The 27,890-nt window shown below is 43.9% G+C and overlaps 1 protein-coding gene across 1 annotated transcript in view; it reads right to left on the bottom strand.

The window, feature by feature from the left end:
- LOC308301359 (kinesin-like protein KIF26A) overlaps positions 1-16,630 on the bottom strand; it is a 161,463-nt gene extending 144,833 nt beyond the window's left edge. The window contains exon 1 of the mRNA XM_080745321.1: positions 16,535-16,630. Within this exon, the coding sequence (XP_080601447.1) occupies positions 16,535-16,612 (78 nt within the window). The 5' untranslated portion in view covers positions 16,613-16,630. The remainder of the gene's footprint in view (positions 1-16,534) is intronic.
- Between the last annotated feature and the right edge of the window lie 11,260 nt (positions 16,631-27,890).

Below are 27,890 nucleotides of genomic sequence, written 5' to 3'. Positions count from 1 at the left end.
TTTCAGTCTAATTCAGTCTAAGTTAGGAGCAACAGAAATGGTACCAAAACCTTGGTTTACTACATCAACTAAAAGGAGATCCTAGTAAGCTTTTCGGCTTATTTACACATACAACCTTGAATGACGGACAGATAGAACTCCATCATTTGCAAAAGGGGGGCCCTGCGATTTTCACTTGCAGGGGGGGCCTGCGATTTTCAGGGACTATAGTAGATTAAATGGTTAATCGGTTATTCAATGAATTTATACATGCATATCAATACCTATTAGATATGTCATGTATGCATATCAATAGACCATTGTCTGAACCTGTTAACTCATGTAATGTATGTGTAAGTGCCGGCCACTTGACATCATTCAAATCCCCCCCCCCACCCCCCCCCCCTGCAATGCAACTACTAGGTAGTCGATGGTTCCCCAAGGTGCCCTTTTTTTTCACTTGAGCACCCCCCCTTCAAAATGTCTCTGCACGCCCCTGCCTCTTAAAGTGATCCCTGACAAGTAAGCCATGTAGGCCTTAATCTATCTATAAATGCGAGAAGTCTCTGCGTGTCTGCGTGTGTGTCTGTAATCCACGTATCTCGAGAACCGTTCGTCCCACCGGCTTCAGATTCGGCACGCACGTTCTCTGCCGTGGCGCGGAGTGCAGTGCCGGGCCTCGACCCGACCCGACGCACGTTTTTTCCGAAACGGCGCAAAACGTTCGGAATCTCCTTATGCGGAGCTGATTGTTGACATCAGGCTGTTCCGGAGGAAATCATGTCATTGTGACATCACTTCATAAAAGGCTCTGACATCACGTACACCACATGACCCCACACTCCTATGACAACACGGGCATATTTACATTGTTCCCGAGTTGGCCAGGGCGCCGACTAGACGCTCGGCCGCCCATCTCCATATATGGGCATAAATGGACGTATCGGCGCAAGCGCTGACTCATTGTGACATACAATGGACGCAATCTCCGTATATGGGCATAAAGGGGACACAGATACAGAGATCTCCATATATGGGCATATGGGCATTCTGACATCACTTCTGCTGACTCAAAGACAAACAGGCAAACAGATGGTCAAAACGGGTCCTGCAGAGATCTCCTTATATGGGCATATTTACATTGTTCCCGAGTTGGCTAGGGCGCCGACTAGACGCTTGGCCGCGCATCTCCATATATGGGCATAACGGGTCCTACAGAGATCTCCATATATGGGCATATTTACATTGTTCCCGAGTTGGCTAGGTCGCCGACTAGACGCTCGGCCGCACATCTCCATATATGGGCATAAATGGATGTATCGGCGCAAGTGCTGACTCATTGTGACATAAAATGGACGCAATCTCCGTATATGGGCATAAAGGGGACACAGATACAGAGATCTCCATATATGGGCATATGGGCATTCTGACATCACTTCTGCTGACTCATTCTGACATCACTCCTGTACTTTGCACGTGTTGAATCTCTATATATGGAGATAACCGACGCATCTCACAAGCCATGGGCATAAATGGACACACGCAAACAGATGGTCAAAACAGATCCTATGACAACAGGTATAATGGGGTTTGCATTAAAGGGCGGGGCATTCATCCCCTATTTACATTGTTCCCGAGTTGGCCAGGGCGCCGACTAGACGCTCGGCCGCCCTTCGGGCGGCCGAGCTTCTAGTATGTTATAATAACCCTCTTTAACCAAAATATACCATTTAAAACACTTACAATATATTCCTTTGAGAGAAAAAAAGTTATATTTTCAACCCATGGGGGGAGCCATTGCACTGTTCGTCGCATGCAGTGATGACGTAGAAGATACATTTTGGCTGGTCGGGCCCATAAGGTTAATATGGAACGTCAAAAGAACGTTCTCTTTACAATATTTAAAACATTGTCTTGAAGCTCAGATTAACTGTAGTTAGTAGTGTGGTGCTTTTCTGTTCTGTTCAATCAAGTAGGATGTTTCGCCGGGTTAGTAAAGTGTTTAATTCAACATCTAAAACGTGTTTACACCGCCATTTTAAATTGGCCCGTCCAGACAAAATGTATCTTCTACGACCGTCATCACTACATGCGACGAACAGTGCAATGGCTCCCCCCATGGGTTGAAAATATAACTTTTTTTCTCTCAAAGGAATATATTGTAAGTGTTTTAAATGGTATATTTTGGTTAAAGTGATCCCTGACTAATACGACAAATATGTCTTAATACATTATAATTGTCCTCTATAACTACAATGTAAAATTAAAAACACCTTAAATATTTTATTTCTTCTAGAAATAGCTAATCTTTCACTCAGTAGGGGAAATGCCTGTCGCAAGTTGATGATGTCATAAATGTCAGGTGTCATTTTTATGGCATGCATGTGCAAAAAAACAAAACACAAACACATTTGAAATATTGATTTGATGCTCATATTAACCATAGGAAGTATTAAGTTTGTTTTTATTTTCACATGCATGCCATAAATTCCATAGGGATAGATCACACTTGACATTTATGACATCATCAACTTGCGACGGGCATTTCCCCTATTGAGTGAAAGATTAGCTATTTCTAGAAGAAATACAATAATTGAGGTGTTTTTAATTATACATTGTAGTTATAGAGGACAATTATAATGTATTAAGGCATATTTGTCGTATTAGTCAGGGATCACTTTAAAGAGGGTTATTATAACATATTAAGGCCTACATGGCTTACTAGTCAGGGATCACTTTAAAGATGTATGTGACATCACAGAACACACATGAAGGAACTGCTTGGGTGATTAGGGCCATTGTTATCTGGTCTGCACCTTTGAGAGCCAAGCTCTTTTCAGATTCTAATGAGCTAATATGTCCAAAGCAATTGTTTCATGTTAACCCTCACTTCAACTGTTCTCTGTTCAACAGCTCAACGGGGGCCCATGCCCATGTTGGTTAAAAAAATTATAATAATCTCATGAGGCCCCCAGCCTGTGTGGGGCTGCCTATTTTGCCTGTATGGACAGCACGGCCCTGTTTAAGAGTAGCCTAATGAATGGCCACAGTCAGTGCGCAGCAGGCTCCACAATCACTTAGCTTACTTGTTAAAAGCAACATATTATTAAGACATGACAGTAATATGGGTGCAAAATGTACTAGCCCCATATAAACGTAAAATATACTCTCCTCCCTAGCTGTGGGCATAATAGGCCTATAATGCACATCTGAACCTGCCGGTCTGTGTCCAATAGAAAGCTGCAGAGCATGGAGTTTTTTTTTAAACAAGTAGGGTGGACTCAGGTAATGTGGGCCGCTTTTTGGTAAATCGCCTGGGAAACTAAGAAAAAGCAGTGCAGAACGCTGAATGTATTTTTTATAGTTAATATAGACTGTCCTTAATATATTTGTGTTAAATGTATGTAGGAAAATTAGATGGTTATTTTTTTTTTAATGTTTAAGCTTAAAATGTCACACATTTTCAAGATTAACACTTTTCAGGTTAATCAGGCCACCTGATCAGCTAAAATGGGCCACTTTAGGGTTGACCCCATTAATTCCTAGCTCTTTAAAATTTAACAGCCAATGACTGCACATGTTTCTTGCCACAACTGTACTTGACACAAAACAATCAAAATTTGAGTGGTCTTGTTGTTTTGGTGGGAAGAGCAATGTCTCAAAACTAGCCTGCAGAGGAGAATTGCATTGTCCAAACATATCTAATTTGTCAGTTATAAGTTTGACAAGTGAATAAAAAACAAATGCACATCGATAAAAAATATATATAATATATATGTAGACGGCCTTAACCAGAAACAATGCTTATATTTTGCATATCTAGTGTATTTTTATATTAAATCATATTTTTGTCAGTGGCCCATCTTACCCTAACCCTAATAAGGTAATGTGAGCCACTCATCTGCTATAATGAGCCAAAGCAAATCAAAGCAAAACAGTCAAACAAGATTTGGAGGTCAATTTAATTTCATTCATTGAATTTAATTTCAATAATGGTACCGTTGGAACCGGCTCGCCGCCCCGCACACGATGGTGCCATCGCGGACCCCCGCGGACCCCCAGGGCCGGCGCCAGGCCCCAAAAACCGGGCCTGGGGAGCTCCGGGGACCCCCAGGGACCCCCAGGGCCGGCGCCAGGCCCCCAAAAGCGGGCCTTTGCACCACTCTGGCCGGCCAGGGACCACCAGGGACCACCAGCGGGGGTCCCCGGAGGTCCCTGCCCGGCCTCCGAGCACTGCCGCCCGGGGACCACCTCCGGGGACCCCCAGGGACCCCCAGGGCCGGCTCCAGGCCCCCAAAACAGGGCCTGGGGACGGCCAGGGACCACCAGGCACCACCAGGCACCACCAGGGACCACCACCGGAGGTCCCTGGCGGGCCTCCGAGCACTGCCGCCCGAGGACCACCTCCAGGGACCCCCAGGGACCCCCAGGGCCGGCTCCAGGCCCCCAAAACAGGGCCTGGGGACGGCCAGGGACCACCAGGGACCACCAGGGACCACCACCGGAGGTCCCTGGCGGGCCTCCGAGCACTGCCGCCCGGGGACCACCTCCAGGGACCCCCAGGGACCCCCAGGGCCGGCTCCAGGCCCCCAAAACAGGGCCTGGGGACGGCCAGGGACCACCAGGCACCACCAGGGACCACCACCGGAGGTCCCTGGCGGGCCTCCGAGCACTGCCGCCCGGGGACCACCTCCAGGGACCCCCAGGGACCCCCAGGGCCGGCTCCAGGCCCCCAAAACAGGGCCTGGGGACGGCCAGGGACCACCAGGCACCACCAGGGACCACCACCAGAGGTCCCTGGCGGGCCTCCGAGCACTGCCGCCCGAGGACCACCTCCAGGGACCCCCAGGGACCCCCAGGGCCGGCTCCAGGCCCCCAAAACAGGGCCTGGGGACGGCCAGGGACCACCAGGGACCACCACCGGAGGTCCCTGGCGGGCCTCCGAGCACTGCCGCCCGGGGACCACCTCCAGGGACCCCCAGGGACCCCCAGGGCCGGCTCCAGGCCCCCAAAACAGGGCCTGGGGACGGCCAGGGACCACCAGGCACCACCAGGGACCACCACCGGAGGTCCCTGGCGGGCCTCCGAGCACTGCCGCCCAGGGACCACCTCCAGGGACCCCCAGGGCCGGCTCCAGGCCCCCAAAACAGGGCCTGGGGACGGCCAGGGACCACCAGGGACCACCAGGGACCACCAGGGACCACCACCGGAGGTCCCTGGCGGGCCTCCGAGCACTGCCGCCCGGGGACCACCTCCAGGGACCCCCAGGGACCCCCAGGGCTCATTTCTGAAGGTGGCCCACCTAAGCTAACACAAAACATAATGCTAATGAGGTGGCCAACCTAAGCTGGCCCAGCTAAGCTTTCACCACAATTGACTATGGTAATGTGAGCCACTTACAAAAACGTCATTATTTATGAAAAATGATTTCATTAAGCAAAATATCAACATCATGCCTGGTAAAGGACATCTTAACACACATTTTGCACCAGTTTTTATAAATGTGCATTTGTTTTCATTGATGTAGTATCCTTAGCAATCTCAAGTTAAAACTTTGTGTCTCTGCACCCACCTTGCAAATTCTTCCAGCAGGTCTTGTTGTGTGGCTTAGCTCCTCCCATCAAAACGACTATGGACCAATCAAATCACTTGTTGGTGTCAAGCACAGCTGTGGCAAGAACATGTGCAGCCATTGGCTGCAAAGATTTAAAGGCACAGTTGCTAGGAGCCTGAAACTATGGCTGGCTCACATTACCTGATGGCCCACATTACCTGAGTCCACCCTACAAGGTTACATGCGCAAAAATAACAGATTTACAAGCTATCAACACCGTCGGATATACAGGATGTTAGCTAAGCTTGCAGATCTGTTCTTTTAAGCATGTGCCACCGCGCACACAGAGAGAGAGAGAGAGAGAGCGAGAGAGAGAGAGAGAGAGAGGAGAGAGAGAGAAAGCGAGAGACAGACAGACAGACAGACAGAGGATGCGCGAACACCCTGTGATAAGTTCTGTCGGGACAGTCTGGAGCATATTAAAGAGGTTATTATAGGCCTAATCGGCGATCACTAGTACTCCAGCTAATAAATCCACGGGGCTTCTAAATGGAGACACACTCCCCCACAATTTGCCACAGCACCCCTGCCTACAGTTCATGTTCATAGCCTTTTTACAAAATAATTCCCAATTTGGCATTGATTATATAGGCTACTTTCAGAGCGTTTGGTGTGTGTGTGACTGTGTGTGTGTGTGTGTGTGTGTGTGTGTGTGTGACTGTGTGTGTGTGTGTGTGTGTGTGTGTGTGTGTGTGTGTGTGTGTGTGTGTGTGTGTGTGTGTGTGTGTGTGTGTGTGTGTGTGTTTGTGCATTGCAACCCGGTCTCCACAGAAAATTGTGGTTTGTCTGTGCGTATGTGTGAGTGAGTGAGTGAGTGAGTGAGGGAGGGAGAGAGAGAGACGAGAGAGAAAGAAAGAGAGGGAGAGAGACAGAGACAGAGACGGACGGACGGACGGACGGATGGACGGACGGACGGACGGATAAAACACAGTAGGCCTATGTAGATAGGCAGAACAACAAATAGCCTAGAAACGATAGAAGGGTCGGGGGAGGGGAAGGCTGGGTTAGGAGCGGAGAGAGGGCGAGATCATTTAGCGACCTACAACCGGGTTGCTCGCTCCTACTGGAGGCTGGAGCGTTGGCACCATGAGTCTGTCGGGGGGAGCGCGTCGCTGAGAGACTTGTTTTTTCATTGTCGAAATACCGTGCTGCCTTGTCGCAATACCGTGCCGTCTTGTCGAACTGTTGTCGTGTCGGACAGTTGTCGTGTCGAAACATTGGCATACTTTTTTTCGAAAAAGGGTGCCGTCGAAACAGCGGCGCCGAAATCTCGCGATCCCTAAGTCGAACTATCGGCGCGTCGAAGTGGCGTGCCGTCGGACAAATGATACGTCGAAATATCGACACGCTCCCGAGAGAGAGAGAGAGAGAGAGAGAGAGAGAGAGAGAGATCGCTGCCTCTTGTGTAGATGTTTCCATTATGGATGTTGCCTGTTGTATTTGTGCTGTGCTGAATTGTAATGAGGGTGTTCTTCTCATCCAGACAGAAACGTATATCCTGTTAGCTGCTTTGACATCCTGTTGGCTGCGTCTCAACGCTGCTGTTTCCCTGCTTCAATGTGCCTTACTCAATTTCTGGTCGGGTAGTTAACATGTACTTGAGTAAAAAAATAAAAGAAATACATTCACTTTAAGTGTTGGCATCAGAATATACTTAATAAAATGTAAATGTATTTAGCTATACTCTCCACCTCCGCTCATTACGGGCTGCGTCTCAAAAGGAGTTGCCAACTAACTGAGATTGCAAGAAAATTAAGGGATGCCAAGAAAATACATCTGAGAGTGTATACTATATATTGTCGCTGTCGTGCAGAAACCTCTTATCTCGATATTTTAATTTCATTTGAATTAACACCTTACTTGACTATACTACAGCATCATACAAAAGGCTCAAAGCTTTATTCTTTTTATTTTTTTAAGATTTGTTTTGGGGCTTTTTATGCTTTTATTTGATAGGATAGTAGACTGACAGGAAATGGGGAGAGAGATGGGGAATGACATGTGGCAAAGGTCGTCTGGATCGGGAATCGAACCGGCGACGCCAGCAGGCATCATAGCCTAGTATGTGGTATGCGCCTTGACCACTAGGCCAGCGGGATCGAAGCTTTATTAACAAGTTAGTTAATAGCTACACCGGTTCGGTGTAGCTACGATTATTGGATCGTTAGAGCATTTCACACTAAACAAGTGTCTTTCTTGAAATCGGCTGTCATAATCGTTGTGGTTTTCACACTATGAGATTGATCGCTGACAAGGGATCACACACTGCCAGATATTTCACCAGGATGCGATCTAGACCCGAGACATATAGCCAACATTTCTTTTTATTCCAATGTCCAACGAAAACGTGAAAGGCTCCCGTGGCCGTGACATGTGCGTGCAGCGAGGCAGTCTGTCTCTCTCCGTGCACGCGTGCAAACGTGCACACACACACACACACACACACACACACACACACACACACACACACACACACACACACACACACACACACACACACACACACACACACACACACACACACACACACACACACACACACACACACACACACACACACACAGAGAGAGAGAGAGAGAGGGAGAGAGAGAGGGAGAGAGGGAGAGAGAGAGAGAGAAACGGTAGGGATCGCCGAGCGCTATTATCGCGGCCAGATCTTCTCACGGTGCTGATCTTGCGGCAGATTGGCAGTTTTGTCGGCGGGCGCTAGTGTTGTAGTACTCGAGTCACTGACTCGTCTCGAGTCAGGACTCAAGTCCAAATTGTCATTGACTCGTCTCGGTCTCGCCCTTGACTCGCCTCTGTCTCGGACCAATTGACTCGGGACTCGCTCCCCACCGAGTCCACTCGAGTCGAGTCACTACAATACAATGGAATAAATGTATTTTTAAAAAGTAACCTTCCCAACCCTGGTGCTAATTTAGAGAGAGAACAAAAAGGAAACCATTGTTCACCTTATGTGACTGATTGATGTCATAATGTAAAAACGAGCAGACATTTACAATTGCATTATCACATTCAGCAATGGAGTAGCCTACTACTACTGATTTATTTAGTGTAAAACTCCCTCAAACCTAAAACCAAAGCAACCAAAAGTAATTTGGGGAGACCGTTTTAATTTGAAGACGAGCCATTCATTTGGCCTACCTACCTACCTACCAAAAAAAATAAAAGACTCAGCTCGGTCTCGACCCCCATTGGTCTCGGACTCAACTCGATCTTGATCCCTGTTGGTCTCGGACTCGACTCGGACTCGACTCCCTCCCAGGGGCTCTTGACTCGGACTCGACTCGATACTCGAACCCCATATGACTTGGACTTGACTTGGACTCGCTTTAGGTGGACTCGACTACAACACTAGCCAAAAATGTTCAGCGACAGCATAATCTGCGCAAAACGTTGTGCAGTGTGTATGAGCCCTTACACAGAGACAAGTCAGGTCCAGTTTACTAAGTTTGTGAAGGCTTTAAGTGTACATGAGCTGTTTGAACATGTAAGATGTGTGTCAATGATTTATTCCCCAAAATGAAAGGAACAATGTGGGTCCCTTATCAGTTCAATATGGGACACATTTTTTAGTTTCCAAATAAGGGATGATTCCGTATTTAATGAATTTTTGAATACCATTTAATGAATACCACTAGTGCGAGCAGAGAGCAAATGGCAACTTTTACCCAGCAGGGGGGTATTTGTTAAATTGGCGGTCGTGGGCAAAATGTGCAGTGTAAAAGGTGTCCAAATTGGCTCTGTGCGGGCGCACGGCCGGCAGCCATGTTGGCAAGAAATTGGGCCACGGACTTACTTCCTTCACAGGTTTTACCAATTGACTAATTAAGGCTCTGTTCCATTTAGTGCAGTCTTTCCGGTGAGCCAACACATAACAGGCACAAAGTCAGCACCCTGACTCTGTTGGACCTGAATGGAGCACTGACTTAATTAGTGCATTGGTAACACCTGTGAAGGAAGTGCGAAGAGTCCCAATCCCTGGCCAACATGGCTGCCGGCCCGCAACATGTTTCGGGTTAAAAGAGAATGATTCAAGGCCATTTATGCTGGGGATAATAAATGGGGAGCAGGTCATTATTGAGTAATAGACCCTATAAAATAACTTATTTGCGATGTTCCTTTTAGGCAGGGTGTTTAACTGTACTTGTACAGTACTACATGTTTTATTGTATTGACTATACTTGTACTGTTCTCCATTAATACAATATTAAATCAATCAAAAAGTCTTAATAGCCCCAGCCACTTATTAGAGAAATTATTAAATCGACCCAAAAGTAAAAACTAAATGTCTTGATTGATTGAATGTTTTATTATCATTTTGTAGAGAGGTGGGATTGGCTTAGGAATGGGACAAAAACTATAAACGTATTATTGAAGTCTCCATGGGGTGAATAATCAATAGAAAACTGTCGATCACAGATGATATGGCTAGTAGATTAACCGGTACCGGAGAGGAGAGGAGAGGAGAGGAGAGGAGAGGAGAGGAGAGGAGAGGAGAGGAGAGGAAGCTCGTGGTCTATTTTAGGAGTTAATCATGTTAGTTCAGTTGGTCGGGTCTTCTTGCTGTCCATCCATCTGTCTCTGTTTGTGTGTGTGACCCTGAAAGGTCATGTTCAGATACTTTGAAGACAAAGTCATTCGAAATGACAAGTCTGGCATGTGGCAGAGTGTTATTTCTGTTGGGACGATATTTGATGTCTTCTTGCAAAATGATGGCTGTACTGTATTTTCGCTCCCATGAAGTGTCCAGGATATAGGGTTGGTTAGGCATGGTAAAGCTCGTACTTCGATCTACATGATAATTATAAGCTGTTTATTTATATTCTTTGAATTTCAAAATTGTCTTGAGCTGGATATCTCTATAATACATGAAAATAAACCACACTTTTAGACAGGGCCCTGTGATTAAAGTGCCCTGTCTAAAGGTGTGGTTTGTTTTCATGTATTATAGATAATAAATACATGACTCATACAATAAGGTTAGCACCGCTCAATAATCTTTTATGACGTAATTTAGGCGGCCTAAACGCGTTCTAAATCAGAGTTAACCAATCGGGTGCCTATGTGACTATGGCATCATGGACAGATCAACAGAATCGAAGTGTTTCATTGGTCTAGCGGACTCATGTCATCATCATTTGTGACATCATGTTTTTTTTTAAGCGGTCTATAGGAGCGGTTAGCACCGCTCAAAAAAAAAAAGAAAAAAAAAGCTTTGGACATTTTAATTTGGACACATCTTTTATGATTTTTCTAAAACTAGCAGATCTACAAGCTCATAGCGTGCCACAAAGTCACGCACTATGAGCTTGTATATCTGCTATTTTTGTAAAGCCAAAGTATGAAATATTGCTAAAATGTATCCGCTGCCAACTGCACACACACACACACACACACACACACACACACACACACACACACACACACACACACACACACACACACACACACACACACCTGATGGAATATATGAATAATTTGTCCCAGATAATTAAGCATCCTTCGCATCTTGAAAGTCTTTGAATAAGTTTGACCCGATTCTATAAATGTCTTCTAAATCCTTCTAAATCAGTGGTTCTCAGACTTGTTCATGTCAAGGACCCCCAAAAATGACATGTATTCGGCCGTGGACCCCCATCTGAAAATATGTTGTTCCAGGGACCACCCAGAAGCAGAGATTTGAGTTACAAATGTTCGCTTTTAAAGATATATAAGATTTGCAAAAGATTTCAAGATTTTTTCAAAAATAGCCGATCTACAAAGCTGAGCTTGAGCTTGTAGATCTGCTATTTTTCAATAGTTAAAGCATCCAATAATGGTTAAAGTGGTAGTCAACCTGAGAACCTGCAGTATATACTGTAGCGTCAGTCGTGTTGCATTGGCAGCCTCGTGTTAAACTGGGACGGATTTTGGTCGCAAGCAGCGTGTGCACGTGCGAGTATACTGTGCGTGCACGTGTGTCGAGAACCTTGTCTATGTAGGTCAATCAAACCAGCACCACGTAATGTACTGTTAAGATAGCAGCGCGATGTGCACTGGGAGAGAGAGAGAGAGAGAGAGAGAGAGAGAGAGAGGGCGATCAGACCAATGAGAGGAGGAAGGATGCGGTCATTAGGGGAGAGGAGAGGAGAGGAGAGGAGAGGAGAGGAGAGGAGAGGAGCATTAAGACGTTATCGATCCGTCTGTCAATCAAACCAGACTGACATTAGCTGGAGACTGGCTGTCATTGGCCGTCACCTTCAATCACAAACGCACATATGTACGCCCAACACACACACACACACACACACACACACACACACACACACACACACACACACACACACACACACACACACACACACACACACACACACACACACACACACACACACACACACACACACACACACACACACACACACACACACTCACACACACACACACACACACACACACACACACGAAAGCACTCACTCAGGCGCACACTCCCAGTTGAGTGACAGGTGTTGGTAGCAGTAATTGCAACCATATCTGTCCCTCTCCTCTCCTCTCCTCTCCTCTCCTCTCCTCTCCTCTCCTCTCCTCTCCTCTCCTCTCCTCTCCTCTCCTCTCCTCTCCCAAGATGGTAAATAGTGCATTTATATAGCACCTTTATCCAAGGCACTTTATTGTGCATCACATTCACCCATTCACACACACATTCATTACATTCACCCATTCACACACACATTCATTACATTCACCCATTCACACACACATTCATTACATTCACCCATTCACACACACATTCATTACATTCACCCATTCACACACACATTCATACACCGATGCAAGGCACCAACCTGCTCATCAGGAGCAACTATAGAGCATCGCAGCGGAAGTGGATGCCTGGGGTCACTTTCACTTTCACCATTCATTTTCGCCATAGACTTTTACAAAAACATTTATAACAATTATGTTAAGCCTCGAACCAAGCCATCCAGGATGGAGGTGAATCATGATCATACAACCTTTTTTTCTATGAAAAGAACATTTTAAAAATCGCTAAACAAAGGGTAGTCATTAAATGTAGTATATCAAATAATGTAATATTAAAATATGTTTTCACATAGGATCAAAGGTTGTATGATCATGATTCACCTCCATCCTGGATGGCTTGGTTCGAGGCTTAACATAATTGTTATAAATATTTTTGTAAAAGTCTATGGCGAAAATGAATGGTGAAAGTGAAAGTGAAAAAAGGGAGATGACATGCACATCCAACCCGAATTGGGCAGGTGCAGAGCGAACGAGTAGATACTAGAAAAATAAACACAAACACTCGCACACTGTGGGCTCACATGCGAAGAAGTGCTTCTTTATTGCACCAAATTAATGTTGTGACGTTTCGAGCAACACTGCTCTTCTTCAGACTGAAAGTGAAAGTGACCCCAGGCATCCACTTCCGCTGCGATGCTCTATAGGGGTTCAGAGTCTTGCTCAAGGACTCTTCGACACTAACTCTGGGGGAGCCCGGGATCAAACTGGGAACCCTTCGGGAACCCTCCAAGACGGCAACTCTACCCCTTAGCCACAACCCCTGCATGGCATATACCATGTAGAATAATATTCACTAATTTTGCCAATCCGTCAGTTGAAAGTTGAAAAAAAAACTGTTTCCAGTTTTGTTAGCATGGTCAGTATGAGGTGTGTATGATGTCATGTAATGAGATGCTGGTGAGTGTAACAAATGTATATAGAGTGCATGATGAGTGAAGCCAGGTACACTGCAAGACTCATCTTGCAGTGTAACGAGTCATCGGATAGTTTTTCACACAAAACAAGTCTCTTTCTTGAAATCGGCCGTCATAGTATCATTGCGGTTTTCACTACAGGATTGATGGCAGACAAGGGATCACCCATTGCAGGACATTTCACAGGACTCACAGCCGAGGTGTAGTAGCCGAGAGCTCTGCCTATCATGGTACTGGTGAGTTGGAGGAGGGTTGAGACATACTGTACACACTGCATACATGTGCACGCTACTGTACATGAAACACATTGTAACGGACCCCTAGCGGGGGTTTTGTAGACTTTTAATTTGAATGGGTTTCCTGCCCAAATGTCAGGTCTCTGAGACTTATTTTGAAGGGCTTCCTGCCTACAGGAACTTGTCACCTGGTGCTGATTTGACAGCAAACAAAATGGGCTCCTTAGTAGAGGAGCGAAGAAAGGACTGATTCTACCACTTTTTGTGGTCACATGCTCAGATACTGGATTCTAATTGGCTTAAAACCGTGGTAAATCAGTCAACAACCTTGAGTTGGCTCATGGACCCCGCCCACTGTTGTGTTGCAGTTGATTGTAACTAAATAACCTTGCAAGGTAAAACGTGGGTTGTTGGCTGATTTACCACTGTTGGCACTCGGCTTCGCCTCGTGCCACAACCCTGAAACAGTGGTAAATCAGCCAACAACCCAGCCCCTCTCATGGTAAATGGCTTACATAGAAAATGTTTGACTTGGGCACGGACCGGCCGGAGGGTTAAGGAAGGGACCACGGACCGGACGGTGTAAATATTAAGGAAGGACGGGCATTGTGAGTTTACATGATCATTTAGAATGCCCGATCTACAATGCTTGATTTGTTTGAAATGTGTTGGTTGAAATATGGTTTTAACAGGGTTTGTAATCGAGCTTCACCTCTTTTTATGGCCAGCTGGGTCTGCTGCACACATGCATTGAGGTGCAGAATGGACTTTACATTCTGCTCACATACTGCAATATATTAATTGCATTTTCAGAGGTTGTTTCTGCTGAAGGCAGGCAGGCAGCATGAAGGAAAGACACCAGAGCAGAATGCAGCATGCAGGGCTCATGCATGTCTCCTCCGCTATCTGACCTTCCACGGGCTCTGGGTCACTGAGCTGCTATCCTTCTACCCAGACTCTATCCCCATGAGAGAGAGAGAGAGAGAGAGAGAGAGAGAGAGAGAGAGAGAGAGAGAGAGAGAGAGAGAGAGAGTGAGAAGGGGGGGGGGATCAACATGAGAGTCAGAGAGAGAGAGAGAGAGAGAGAGAGAGAGAGAGAGAGATGGCAAGACCAACATGACAGTCAGAGAGAGAGGGGGGAGAGGAGGGCTGTTTTCGTTTTTCTGTCACTTCTTAGGGACAAAATGCTGAGGTTGCAGCCCTTTGTAGGCTATTCTACACACACACACACACACACACACACACACACACACACACACACACACACACACACACACACACACACACACACACACACACACACACACACACACACACACACACACACACACACACACACACACACAGTGCTGAGTAGATGCTTATTAGCTGGTATGAACTGACTACCTTCACAATCCACTGCATAGCGGTTGTCTGCGGTTCGATGGCAGCCATTTTGAACATGATATAGGCTCCTATATGCAGACAAGAATAGAGGGTATGCATATCCACTGGGACCCGCCCCCCTATCTAGACTGAGTGGCAAAACATTGAGCAGCATGGAGCATTGGAGTTTGGAAGTGCTAGTTGCAAATCACTCAACGGTCCTGCATACCAGCTGTTTCTAAATTGCACATAATGCAGGAGGCAGCAGGATGTTGTGTTGTTGAAAATGAGCGCTTCCCCTGCACAGAATGTCTTGAGAGAAAGTAGCTCATAATGCCTATGGTGGATTTTTATCAAACAAAAACTTTGCGGGGCACGCGCTGGCCTGGTGGTCAAGGCGCATACCACATACTAGGCTATGATGCCTGCTGGCGTTGCCGGTTCGATTCCCGATCCGGATGACCTTTGCCACATGTCATTCCCCATCTCTCTCCCCATTTCCTGTCAGTCTACTGTCCTATCAATAAAGGCATAAAAAGCCCCAAAACAAATCTTAAAAGAAATAAATAATGCAAGCTTTCAGTACAGCCGCAATGTTGGTGAGTTTAACTTTGTTTAATACTATCAGAAAGGACTTTTCTGTTTGGATGTATGGGCTGTCAATGGCAGGAATTCGTTTTTTGCAACTCAGTAGGCGTTCCTACATAACTTCCAGCAACAGTGATGTCACGCGCATACCCTCTATAAACACGTCTGAATGAATCCTATAAGCAGGTCCTTGCGTCGTGCAGGACGCAAGGCCTACAGTATAATGTAAACAAAGTAACAAACACAACATGGAGCAAAGGAGCCAAACTCAAACAAGCACCGACAGTCCAGATACCACGTTGTCATGCACCGAAGATAACTCATCTACAAGGTCACCGCACATGGTGAACGTGGCGTGTTGTGAGCTTGTACGTTGGCTATGCTCGGTGTGCGACACCACTGCACAAACACAAAGTATACACTGGGCTTCTGTATGCTCCGTACAGACAGACAGACAGACAGGCAGACAGACAGACAGACAGACAGACAGACAGACAGACAGGATCTATGCTGCTATAAAACATGACTGAACAGCTCAGCATCAAAGAGCATCACTGATAGAGACGGAATAGAGACACACATAACTCTAGAAAATCTCTCTCTCTCGCTCTCTCTCTCTAAATGCAGGCCTTGTGGGGGTCCCTGCTTCATCTCTCTATCAACTAAGGCAGTGGTTCTCAACCTTTCCAGGCTGCGACCCCCAAAATAATCATATTTTAACCGGGGACCCCTCACCCTGACGAGCACTAAGAGTTGAGGAATTACATTTTGTACAACACTGTTCTATAGTGAAAATAGCAGATCTACGTGCTCACAACGCCTTGCGTTGCGAGACGTTGTGAGCATGTAGATCGCCATTTTCACAATTTCTGCCTCTCATATTTGACAATTTGGCCAATGTTTAATTTGTCATTTTAGAGGTATTAAAAGGTCCTTATAGAAATGGGCAGTTATCCTCTAAACTTTATGTTGGTTTGTTTACTGTTGAGAGAAAAAAAAAAAAAAAAATGTTGCACGGTCGGTCTACTGACCTTCAGAGAAGAGTGGTCGCTCAGCTCCAGTATCTGTGAGACCAGCTGGGCGGCCTTGGCGTGACAGGTGTGACACATGATGAGAAGCTCCTCCCCCGAGTCCCTCAGGAGGGCGGGGCTCCGTTCCGGCCCCGCCCCTGACCCGCCGGCCCCGCCCTCGGGGTTGGGCCGCCGCTCCCCCTCGCACCCCGCCTCGTCCTCGGGGGCCGAGTGAAGCCTCTTCCTCCTCTGCTGCGTGAAGCCCACGCTCAGGGGTCTGTCGCCCTCCACCACCTGATGGGGGACCCCCACACACACACACACACACACACACACACACACACACACACACACACACACACACACACACACACGTACGCTTACATTTTGGGGACCACCCAAAATAATCATATTTGAACTGGAGTTCCCCCCACTGTAAGAAGTTTAGGAGTTGAGGTATTCAGTTTTGTTTCATTCGGTTCCATGGATAATACTTTGAAAATAGCTGATCTACAAGCTCACAACGTCTCGCAACGCATCTCGGCTAATTAAAAAAAAATCTCTTTCTTATCTAATTTGACAATTTGGCCAGTGTTGATTAAATGTAATGTCTTTCTTGAAGTATTAAAAAGGTCACGTCACTGTCGTCCGGGGATCCCCCCCCCCAAAAAAAAAAATCATGTTAGGACCCCCCTGGGGTCCCGACCCGGACCCACAGGTTGAGAACCACTGGTATATGCTAATATGCAAATTTTATATAGGATAGAAATGCCAGCTTAACATAAATTACATGCAATGCAATTAAATTGTTGAATTGTGATATTAATAAACATGAAAATAAAACTTTCGTTTTTCTTTTCCAATTCTATTTTACACTTGGTCGCTTCGAAAATAGCCGATCTACAACCCCTCAATGCATCACATTGCAACGCCAGAGCAAATATATTTAAGTGTAAAATCATTACGATGCCAGTGCCATGACATTTTTGTAGATCTCTTCTATTTTTAGAGCTCAACACCCGAGTGCAACCAAAAATAAAATGACTTTTAGAGTAACTGGATCTCTTCTCTTCTCCTCTAGTCTAGTCTAGTTTGTATTTGTTGATGAAATTGTCAACATATTTAGTCTTGGGTTATTTTTTTGCCATCACAGCTTAGTTTTTTTTTAGCTTTCATCAGTGAAAAAGAAGCTAGTCAGGGTTAGATAGTTTTAGTTGACAAAATGAACTCTAGTTCAAACTCTCTAAATATTACCGTGTATCTCCTGTAGTCGGGTCTGAGCCTTCTCATGGTGTTCCAATACTGCGAGTACATCTTCCAGATGTCTTCAGATCAGTTTGTGCTCAATTAAAATAAATAACACACTTTGTATTTAACCAGCTATAACTCTAAAGAGAGGTGGCATGCCAATTAGATCGTTATAACAATCTCCGGGGATTGAAGAAATCAGAACTCGATCCTTTGCCTCTCCCTCAGATCAATAAAGGATTCTTTATAATAATTCCATCGCAAGAAGAACTTCAACGCTTCAAAATTAAGTTGTCCTTTTGAGCCTGTGAAAAGCGGTCGAATACAGACACTAGATTCCTCATGCCCTGTCTGTCTGTCTGTCTGTCTGTCTGTCTGTCCCACAGCACACACACAGAGAGAGAGAGAGAGCGAGAGAGAAGTTGTGAGGTCAGATGATGCTGATGTGATTAAATGGAGAATAGCATCTCTCTCTCTCTGCCCGGGTGGAGAGAAGACCACACTGTCACTTCTCCACCATGTCACATTTTGCACTGGCTCTTATACTGTTATAGCACTGCTTCCCAAACACTGGCACAAGAAAGAACCCATTTGTACGGGTCATGACTCGCAAGTCAATGTAAAAAAACTAGTCTGATCTGGCCTAGAATATCACCTTTTTTCAAGAAATATACAGTAAATCCTGCCCACGAAAACGGACGTCCTGGATTAATCAGAGAGGGTTCCGATCGAGGCCAGATAAATATCATAACTAGTCAGATATGTCACAGAATATAACCTTGCATGCTCATGTTTCAACTAACATTACAAACAATAACAATAATCCTATGGTCCATATCGTCACTGTCGGGCAGAAACCTTGTATCTCCAAGTTTCAAATGTGTCAATTTTTTCGCAAAGCAAAGCCCTGCTTCATCATACAAGGCCGTCGCACAAAAGTAGTGAAAACAGCAGATCTACAAGCACACAACGCCTCGCGGTGCGAGGCGTTGTGTGCTTGTAGATCGGCTGTTTTCACTAGTTTAAGTCATTTTTAAAATGGTAAATGCAAAACGATTTTTGGACATACAGGGTTTTCACTCTACAACGACAATATGATGTCCTGGGTCATGACGTCCAGATCATCCCCATATGGGCTGTGATCTGGCCTAGTTCTGAACGTCACCGGAGGACGTTATCATAATGTCGTCATGGCGTCATTTGGCTTGCAGGGTTAATTTATATAATAATCAAATAATTACCATAAATTAAACACAGAGTTTAAGAAGTAGTGAAAATAGCAGATCTGCAATGTGAGCTCGTAGATCTGCTATTCTCACTAGTTTGAGCCCCGGTCTCTCAGTTTACAGTTTACAGTTTAGGCATTTAGCAGACGCTTTTAATCCAAAGCGACTTACAATAAGCAGATACAACATCGCAATAATAAACAAGATAATAGGTCAGTACATTAACAGCAATATAACAATGTAAATGGATATCTATCTAGAGAAAAACACAATATAATCAAGTTCTAAAGAAACCTAACAAACAAATGTTAACTCGCTTCATGTATGGTCATTGATTTTACTGTAGTGCTAAGGGTTTAGGTGGAGTCTGAAAAGGTGAGTCTTCAGTCCACGGCGAAAGGTAGCGAGTGAGTCCGTTGTTCTAAGTGCGACAGGGAGTTTATTCCACAACTTGGGAGCCAAGAGGGCAAACTGTCTCGGACGAGTGGATTTTTGCCCTGGAGTTTTTAGCGAGGGTTCGGTCAGCATCCCTTTGTTGGCTGATCTAAGTGAACGAGTGGGGGTGTAGGGGTGTAGGGGTGTCTCTCGAGCTAAAAGGTTTGGGAACCACTGACTGTCTTATATAGTAAACACACAGCGGTGGACGATGAAGGTATAGGCCTAGGCCTACTCTGGTTTTTAGTCTGTATTCAGAAATGAAGGGTTTGTTTTTATCGATAGCATTTCCCTTTGCCCCGGGGTCGTTCTGGTTATGGTCCTCGCATTGGGGCCCGGCAGGGGGTCCCTACGCCCCCTGTCCATCATGAGACAAAAAGTGTCCATTACAATCAGTGCCTCAGTATCTCACTGTATCTCTCATCATTTAGTTTGATAGCCCTAGAACAGGGGTGGGCAACTTTGATGATGGAGAGGGCCACTATATTTTCACGCTCACTCCAGAGGGCCACAATGCAAAAATAGCCGATCTACAAGCTCAAAAGGCGTCGTGCTGTGACGCGTTTTGAGCTTGTAGATCTGCTATTTTTGAATTGGAATCCTGAATTATTTTTAGTTTTTTTTTAAATTGGAATCCTGAAAAGTAAAAATTGTATTTAATTTCAACTGTAGGCCTATATGTTCAAAAATATATGTTCTTCTTTTCACTTTATGAACTTAAATACAAATGCATTGGACATAAAAAAAGACTAGTACATTCATTCATATATTCATACAGTCATTAAGCTACTAACATAGACTGAAGTAATTAAAGCGGGTCATGTTTGCATGTTTGGAATTATAACAGAAGAAATCAATAATATATATAAGTCAATAATATATATATATAAGCTGGCCACATTAAGTGAAGGTGGAGGCCGCATGTGGCCCCCAGGCCGCCAGTTGCCCCTGTATGCCCTACTGTCTCTGATTTTCGGTAGATTGACACTTTGTGTAATCTCTCAAATCCAGAGCCATAGAACGTCCCCATTGCGCAGTGGTTCGCAGCTAATCTGCGCGGCACCAAAGTGCTGCGCTTTACTTGTTACTTGTTTGTAATTGACGTGGGGTGACTAATCACACCACCTGCGTGATTGTGTGCCCCTTACGTTTGTGCTTCCCAAAGGACGTTAAGATATATTCAGTCCAGCAGTCATTCCGGGCCCCTCGCCCGGTCGGAAAGTCGTCCGTGTTGGCTCGTGGATAAGTGGAGAATGGAGATATTTGACAAAGTACACGTTTTCAGCAAGAACTTTCAAAGGGATATTATATGACACTACACGAAAATATCTTTCTCCCAGGCTGAGGAATAAATTATTGGTGAGTACACAAGTACACGCAGATTAGCTGCTAACTGCCGCGCAATGGCGGCGTTTATGGCTGTGATAGGCTACAGGAATATTGACAAAGTCTATATGAATGATCACAGACATTCTAGGGCTATTAGTTTGACTGACTCGGTTCCACAGCTAAAAGTTGTTAAAATAGCCGATCTGAACTTGTAGATTGGCTATTTTAAAAGATTAAATTAAATTATTATTGCATCATATCATCATCTGACAATTTGGCCAATCAGTTCTTATCCACAAGTTTCCGCGGGAGTGTACTGGAGACTATCAGGACCAAACTTCCGGGTTTAACAGCAGACATACAAGCTCACGTCGCGTCGCAGATGCAACCCGTTGTGAGCTCGGCAGCGGAACCTCGGTGCAGACGTTTGCGCAATGCACTATGGGGCGTAGGAAACTCGTGGATAGGCTAGCATAGTGTAATGATTACTTTGACACATGGTCTTTTTTAATTTAATATTTTCTTTCTTTTTTTTTAGGTATTAAAAAGTTCTTAGAAGCCCTTTATTGTCACTTCATTGTCATCTGTCTATCACCTAAAATCATGTAGGGACACAAACTATAATAACCCTATGGGGGACCCCCTGGAGGTCCTAAAGCACAGGTTGAGAACCCCATCCGACCCGGAAATAGGCCTACCTGTTTGTTTACAAGCGTTCTAAACCACATTTAACCATTGCCTCTCATTTTCCTACAGCAACAATAACACACACGTTTTGCTTGCTTTATATGTTATCATACCTACAAAGTTAGTCCTTCAAAGCAGCATATGACAGACAGTTGCAATTAAAATAACAATTCTCAATTGTGTTGTTATTTTAGTTGCAACCGTGTGCATGTTGGAGAGTTGAATTCAAAATGTCCATGTTTGAAGCATAACTCAACTCACCTGTGGATAATCTCTGCTGTCTGTCTGTCTGTCTGTCTGTCTGTCTGTCTGTCTCTGCTTTAATTTCAACCACATTGTGGAATGTTTTGTTTATTACAGCCTGGTTATTCACTTCGCTCTTTTCATTGTTTGTGTCCTGTCATTAGAGTTGTAAAACATGCGCTCCTGTCCTGCACAGCTGATTCAGTTATGACATCATGTCATGATTGTTGGTTTGGACTTTGAGTCAACTCGGTAGCTGTTTAGATGAATGAATGTATTGTCAGTGTTACGACGGTGCCCTCATGTGGTCATTGTGTGGAAGATCAAGTAGGCTAGTATTTCTTGTTCATGTCAAATAGTACAATCAATGATGGAAAAAGTAGGCATATTCACATTTTAAGTAAAAGTATACTGCACTAGTCATATATGAGTAATAGCCCGGAATGTAAAAATGTACTTGAGTAAAAGTATGAAAGTGTTGGCATCAAAATGTACTTTAAGTAGCTAACAAAATAAAAGCACAAAATGTTTGAAAATAGCAGATCTACAAGCTCACAACGCGTCGCATCGCGATGCGACACCTTGTGAGCTTGTTGATCGGCTATCTTCAAATAGCCAACGTATAAAATAGGGCTAAAGTGGTATGTATGTTTATATGCAAAGTAACAAACTAACTAAAGTTTTCAAATACATGTAGTGGAGTACAATATTTGGATCTGAGATGGAGTAGAAGTGAAAAATTGGAAATACTCAAGTAAAGTACAAATACCACAATTGGAAATACTCAAGTAAAGTACAAATACCACAAATCTGTACTCAAGTAGTACTTAAGTAAATGTACTTAGTTACTTTACACCACTGTCAGTAGACTAATATTGATGCTCAACAACTCTTTTTCATTAATTGGAATTCTACAATATAGCCAGGTTTGGTAAATGACAATAATGATGATGATGATGATTGTTATTATCAGCTGTTTAGCAGCTCTAAAAAGGTTGTTCTCAAAGTGGGGTCGGTGGACCCCCATGGGGTCCTTGAGATGGTTCCAGGGGGTCCACAGCAAATTAGTTACAGTTTTTTTTCGATTGCTAAAACACATTTTTCAAAACTGTACGTTCTTTTCAAAACTGCACACACAAAACTCCAAACATTACACACAAATTGCTAAACCCTGGCATCCCTTTGCAAAACAACTCTTAGCCATCAAATCTCTTAACATGTTCACAAAATGGAACTCGTGTTTTCACAGCCATATTTTCACATGACACACACATACCATTCATTGAATAAACACAACTAGCTTTTGGCTGATCACTACCAAGCATGTACAGAACACTGAAGAGCAAAATTGAAAACACAATTGTCGAAATGGAACACACCATAAGAATGACCATGGCTCTGGAGAATAAGATATTTCTCCTTTTGTAAAATGACTCAGTGTAGGCCTACTTTTTTCATAGTCAAACATAAAACAGCACACAAATATGCATCCAAACAAAAACAAGTTTTGATTTACAGTAGATTTAGGCATCATGCCTCTGGTCAGAGATGAGCACAAAAAACAAAACAATATTTTCAAAGAAATTGGTCAGTACTTGGTCTAATACTGACCAGGATACTGTCACCAAGATACTATCCTGGTGACAGTATCCTGGTATTTATACCTTTGTATTTCAAATATTTTTTAGTATTTTGTGCCCATCTCTGCCCCCGGTTCCTGTCTCAGTGTTCAGTTGTGCAACAACTGTGGTTTTTAGACAACAGGGGGATTTGTAATTTACACTAGACCCGAAAGTTTAGAGATTTGAATATTTGTGTTTTTTGTGTTTTAGCAATCGAAAAAAACTGTAATAGCTAGTATACTTCATACAAATCAGTTCAAGCACTTTAAATGGATAGGCCGTACGTAGGCTATTTGAACAGATCTACAAGATCACAATGCTTCGATTTGGCTATAAAGGATATTAAAAACAAATACAAATAAAATGAAAATACATCTTTTATTTGTAATCTTTTTAATGGTTTTATTTTATAGGACCACAATAGAAACAGGTCTATGGACAATACATATTATTATTTTGATGGTCCTTCACATGAAAATCTTTGAGAACCACTTGGTCCAATTCAATATGTCCAAAGTTTTGGAAACTTCAGAGTATAACAAATCAGAAAATCCATGATTCCATTAGCAAAATCCCCAGCGGAATTTGTGACAGCTGCTGACAGTTTGGGTCTCATTCACCTATAATAAATACCCCCAAAAAGTCTGCTTTAAGTTGCATCTGAGGGGTCTAAATAGGGTTTTTTAAAGGAAAAATAGGCAAGCTTGTGTGTACACCAAAACATTACCCCCTCGCCTCTATGACAGGCTTCAAACAGGTAGTTGTCTTGGATGCTTTCATTGATTAGAAAGATCACTAATGAGAACTTGACACTTTTATGGCCCAAACAATTACCTTAGTGCACAACCCCTTGGAAGTTCAAACTTCAAAGGGATCAATTAAGAGCTCGAGCTGAGCTGCCCCTGGAAAAAAACATCCCTCCACTGTTTATGTTGACATTTAATGTCAACATAGAGTGGAACAGAACAGAAATGCAGCCAGGGGATGTGTCTTTCTGCAAGGAAACACACCAGCACAATAATGTAGTTATTACTGATGAAGGGAAATGACTGCCAACAATGTATACATGTTTTAAAGGTGCCTATTTTTCCTTTAATGATTCTGAATCCATTGCAAACATTTGTTATGCCCAAAAAAGCCCAAATCAACTACACCAAAGTAGTAACCTTAAAAAAAAAGATAAAAACAGATATTACAAACAAACAAACAACTTTACAGAAAAACAAGCCCAACAAAGTGGCTCATAATGATCAGACATGGCGACCCTGTGACAGTGAGCCAATCACATTCACATAAGAACTTAAGAAGTGAGCAAAGTAAATACAGAATATGAAAATACAATTTCAAATGAATAACATTATTACCCCTAATCTAAAGAGAAATGAATACCAATAGATTAACGTAAATATTACAATAATAATAATCAACTCGAAAAGTCCTTGAAAAGTCGGAGAACTTTCTGAATCAGATTTGGATCAATTCCAGATCAGTGTCAGGCGCGTCCAGAGCTCTGCGTAGGTTCTGCCAGAACAGTCCAGGGTGCTGTCCAGCCTGGGTCCAGCTCAGGTAGGTGTGACTCTTCATCAGCCTCCTCATCTGATAGTGGGGAGACAACTGCTGGGCTGGAATGTCCTCCAGAAACACCAGGATCAACACGTCCTTCTGTTCATCAAACAGACGGTAGCTGCACACAGGAGAGGAGAGGAGAGGAGAGGAGAGGGTCTTGATTAATTGAATACGGGACCACAATGGAAACAATTCCCCTGGAGTTTTTGGTGTTATCATTTTAGCCTTAATGTCTGACTGCAGCTCGTAATCAATCAATCATGTTTGGGGTCTCAGCATATCTCCATATAGGCCTACAGTACATATGGGTCTCCATCGGACCAGTTTTGGTCCGATATCACTGGCCAGATGGCCAAGACATGGGGGCGAGGTCGCTTGTCGCCCTTAGCCACCCTAACCCTAACCCTAACTACTTATACAGTGCTATGAGGCGATTGTTATTATTTTCGTCATGCAGTTGACGGTAAAATTATGAATTTCCTTCTCAAACAATCATTTTAGAATTGACTGCAATATGATTTAAAAGGAAATGTCAAGAAATGGACGTACACTGCAAGCTTCCTGTTGAAAGTTAATTGTTAATTTCGACACAATTTCAAAATTCCATCCAAACATCAAATGTGTGGATGCAGTTAGCTGCTGCCTTAATTAATCACACGTTAATTTCACACATAGTGAAAGCACACATTTCCCTTCATGTATTGTATGTAAATTCAACTTTGATTAAAAATGCTGGAATTTCAATTAAATGTTAGAGAAATGCCCCCACCTGGCCATCTGGAACTCTCTAGAGCACCATTCACTCTCCAGGTAATGACGGCTGATCACACAGATGGTCTTTCTGCTGCCATAGATGGCATCTGTGATGTTCTCTATGATGGCTTTACCTGGAAACATATCAAACAAAATTTAAGCCAGAATAAAATGAATTTCTTAAGAGAGATAGATGGATGGATGGATGGATGGATGGATGGATGGATGGATGGATGGATGGATGGATAGATAGATTCTAAAGACAAGTGGTGTTGACTGAGAGAAACAGACATTTAGAAAATACAGTGTAGGTGAGGTAGAGAGGTTTGTACCTGGTAGAAAGTCTCGGTGGTGCAGACAGAGTCTCCAGCCCTGCTCTCCCTCCAGCACTGGAAGCATTTCATTGCAAACCCAGAGCTCATCATGAACGTTGTAGGAGATGAAGGCATCGTAGCGCTGAGGAGACCCTCTCTTTCTTTCCTTGGCATCATAAAGGAAGGCCAGGAAGAGGTAGTAGGCATAGAGAAGATGCAACCTCAGGAAGTGGTAGGTGAAGGATGTGAGCAGAGTTAGCACAATCACAAAAGTGTTGGAAATGTAGCAGATGAAGCTAATGTCCATCTGCTCACAGGAATGATAGTCAAAGTCAAGTAACCTGGTTCCCTTTTTAGCCAGAGGATAGCCACAAGTGTAGCTGTGAGCAAAAACTATCTGTGTTTGGTTGATGTTCAGCATCCACTGCAGGAAGTCAGAATTAGAGCAATCACAAGTGAAAGGGTTGTTAGCCAGATTAACATACCTGAGAGCAGGTAGAAAACTGAACACAGAGACATTGATTGCCACCAACTGGTTCTGGCTCAGGTCGAGCCAAAAGAGTCGAGTCAGGTTAGCTTCTGCCAGAAAGTCCAGAGACTCCAGTTTATTGTTAGAGAGATCAAGAACCTCTAGTTTAGGGATCGGATAAAACATCTCTGGATATAGGTATGATAGATTACTGCTCCTTAAGGCAAGAGTCTTCAGCTGTGGTACACTGTTAAATGTGTCATTGTCTGGTAGTGAATGACCATACTGAACTAGTGCACCATAGACATTGTCAGCTGTAATGTGTTCCAAAAGTTTCATATGTGTGAGCAAGCCTTTTATGAGTCCGAAATGATAGAATGCCCGAAACGCCTCGAAATACAGACTTTCAGTTAACTGTATTGTAAATGTCTTCAGGCTTTTCAGTACTGATAAATCAATGGGAGGTGAAGAGGTCATTTTAATGGGGCTTAAATAAATTAGCCCTAAATTAAGTGTTTCAAGTTCATCTAGTCGATCAAACCACCCTAAAAAAACACCATCTTTCACATTTAATTCCACATCTAAGTGCTTGAGCGATTTCAGATTTATAAAATTCCCATCATTGAGCATTGGGATGGCATTGTTATTTAAATCCAAGAATTCTAGTTTCTGTAGGCCAGTCTTGAACGTTTCGCCAAACGTCCAAATGGAGTTGTGATTCACAGTTAGAACCTTTAACTCAGTGAGATGTTGAAAAACACACCGTTTGAGTTCAGAGATCTGGTTGTAATCTAGATGAAGGTGTGTGAGCCTGGTTAAATGTAAGAAGTCTGGGCAGTTTAAATCATGAATAATATTGTAACGCAGGTTTAGGATTTGCAGCATGGAGAGATGCATAACATCGTCTGGCACTTCGGAAAGTCGGTTGTGTTCCAGGTTCAGATGACTCAGCTGCATTTGTTTGATTGAATTCTCAGACAGTTCATTCAGGCGATTATGTGATAGATCCAGGTTAGTTAGCTGAGTACAATGTGTCAGTATTCCACTTAGGTTGTTAATTTGGTTACTGTTTAGTTCGAGTGTCCTTAGGGTGGATATATTGCAGGCAATATTGAACAGATCTCTGTTCATCCACTTATCCATTTCAGTCAGCTGTAGGTGCTCTAGTGAATCAAAGCTCTGTAAAGACTTTTGGATATTGTTAAAATACATTGTTTTTAAAAAATCATCAAAATGCACCTTAGTTATATTCCTGAGAAAATACTTGTCTGGTATGTCCCACTCCCATCCTTCACCACAACAGCAAAACAGGTCGACCGTCTCAAGATGTGGCAATACAGTTGTTGTGATGCTAAACGTTTTCATCGACTGTGAATACACTCTCAACTCCCTGAGCTCAGAGGACATGTTTAACGGCAAGTATTTTGTCTGAAAAGACACTAACTCAAGAATCCAGATTGTCAGCACCTGTAAGTGTGGTAGTTG

This window comes from Nannobrachium achirus (assembly GCF_963921795.1).
Source record: "Nannobrachium achirus genome assembly, chromosome: 16".
NCBI lineage: Eukaryota > Metazoa > Chordata > Actinopteri > Myctophiformes > Myctophidae > Nannobrachium > Nannobrachium achirus.
This window is presented reverse-complemented; position numbering and strand designations above follow the sequence as displayed.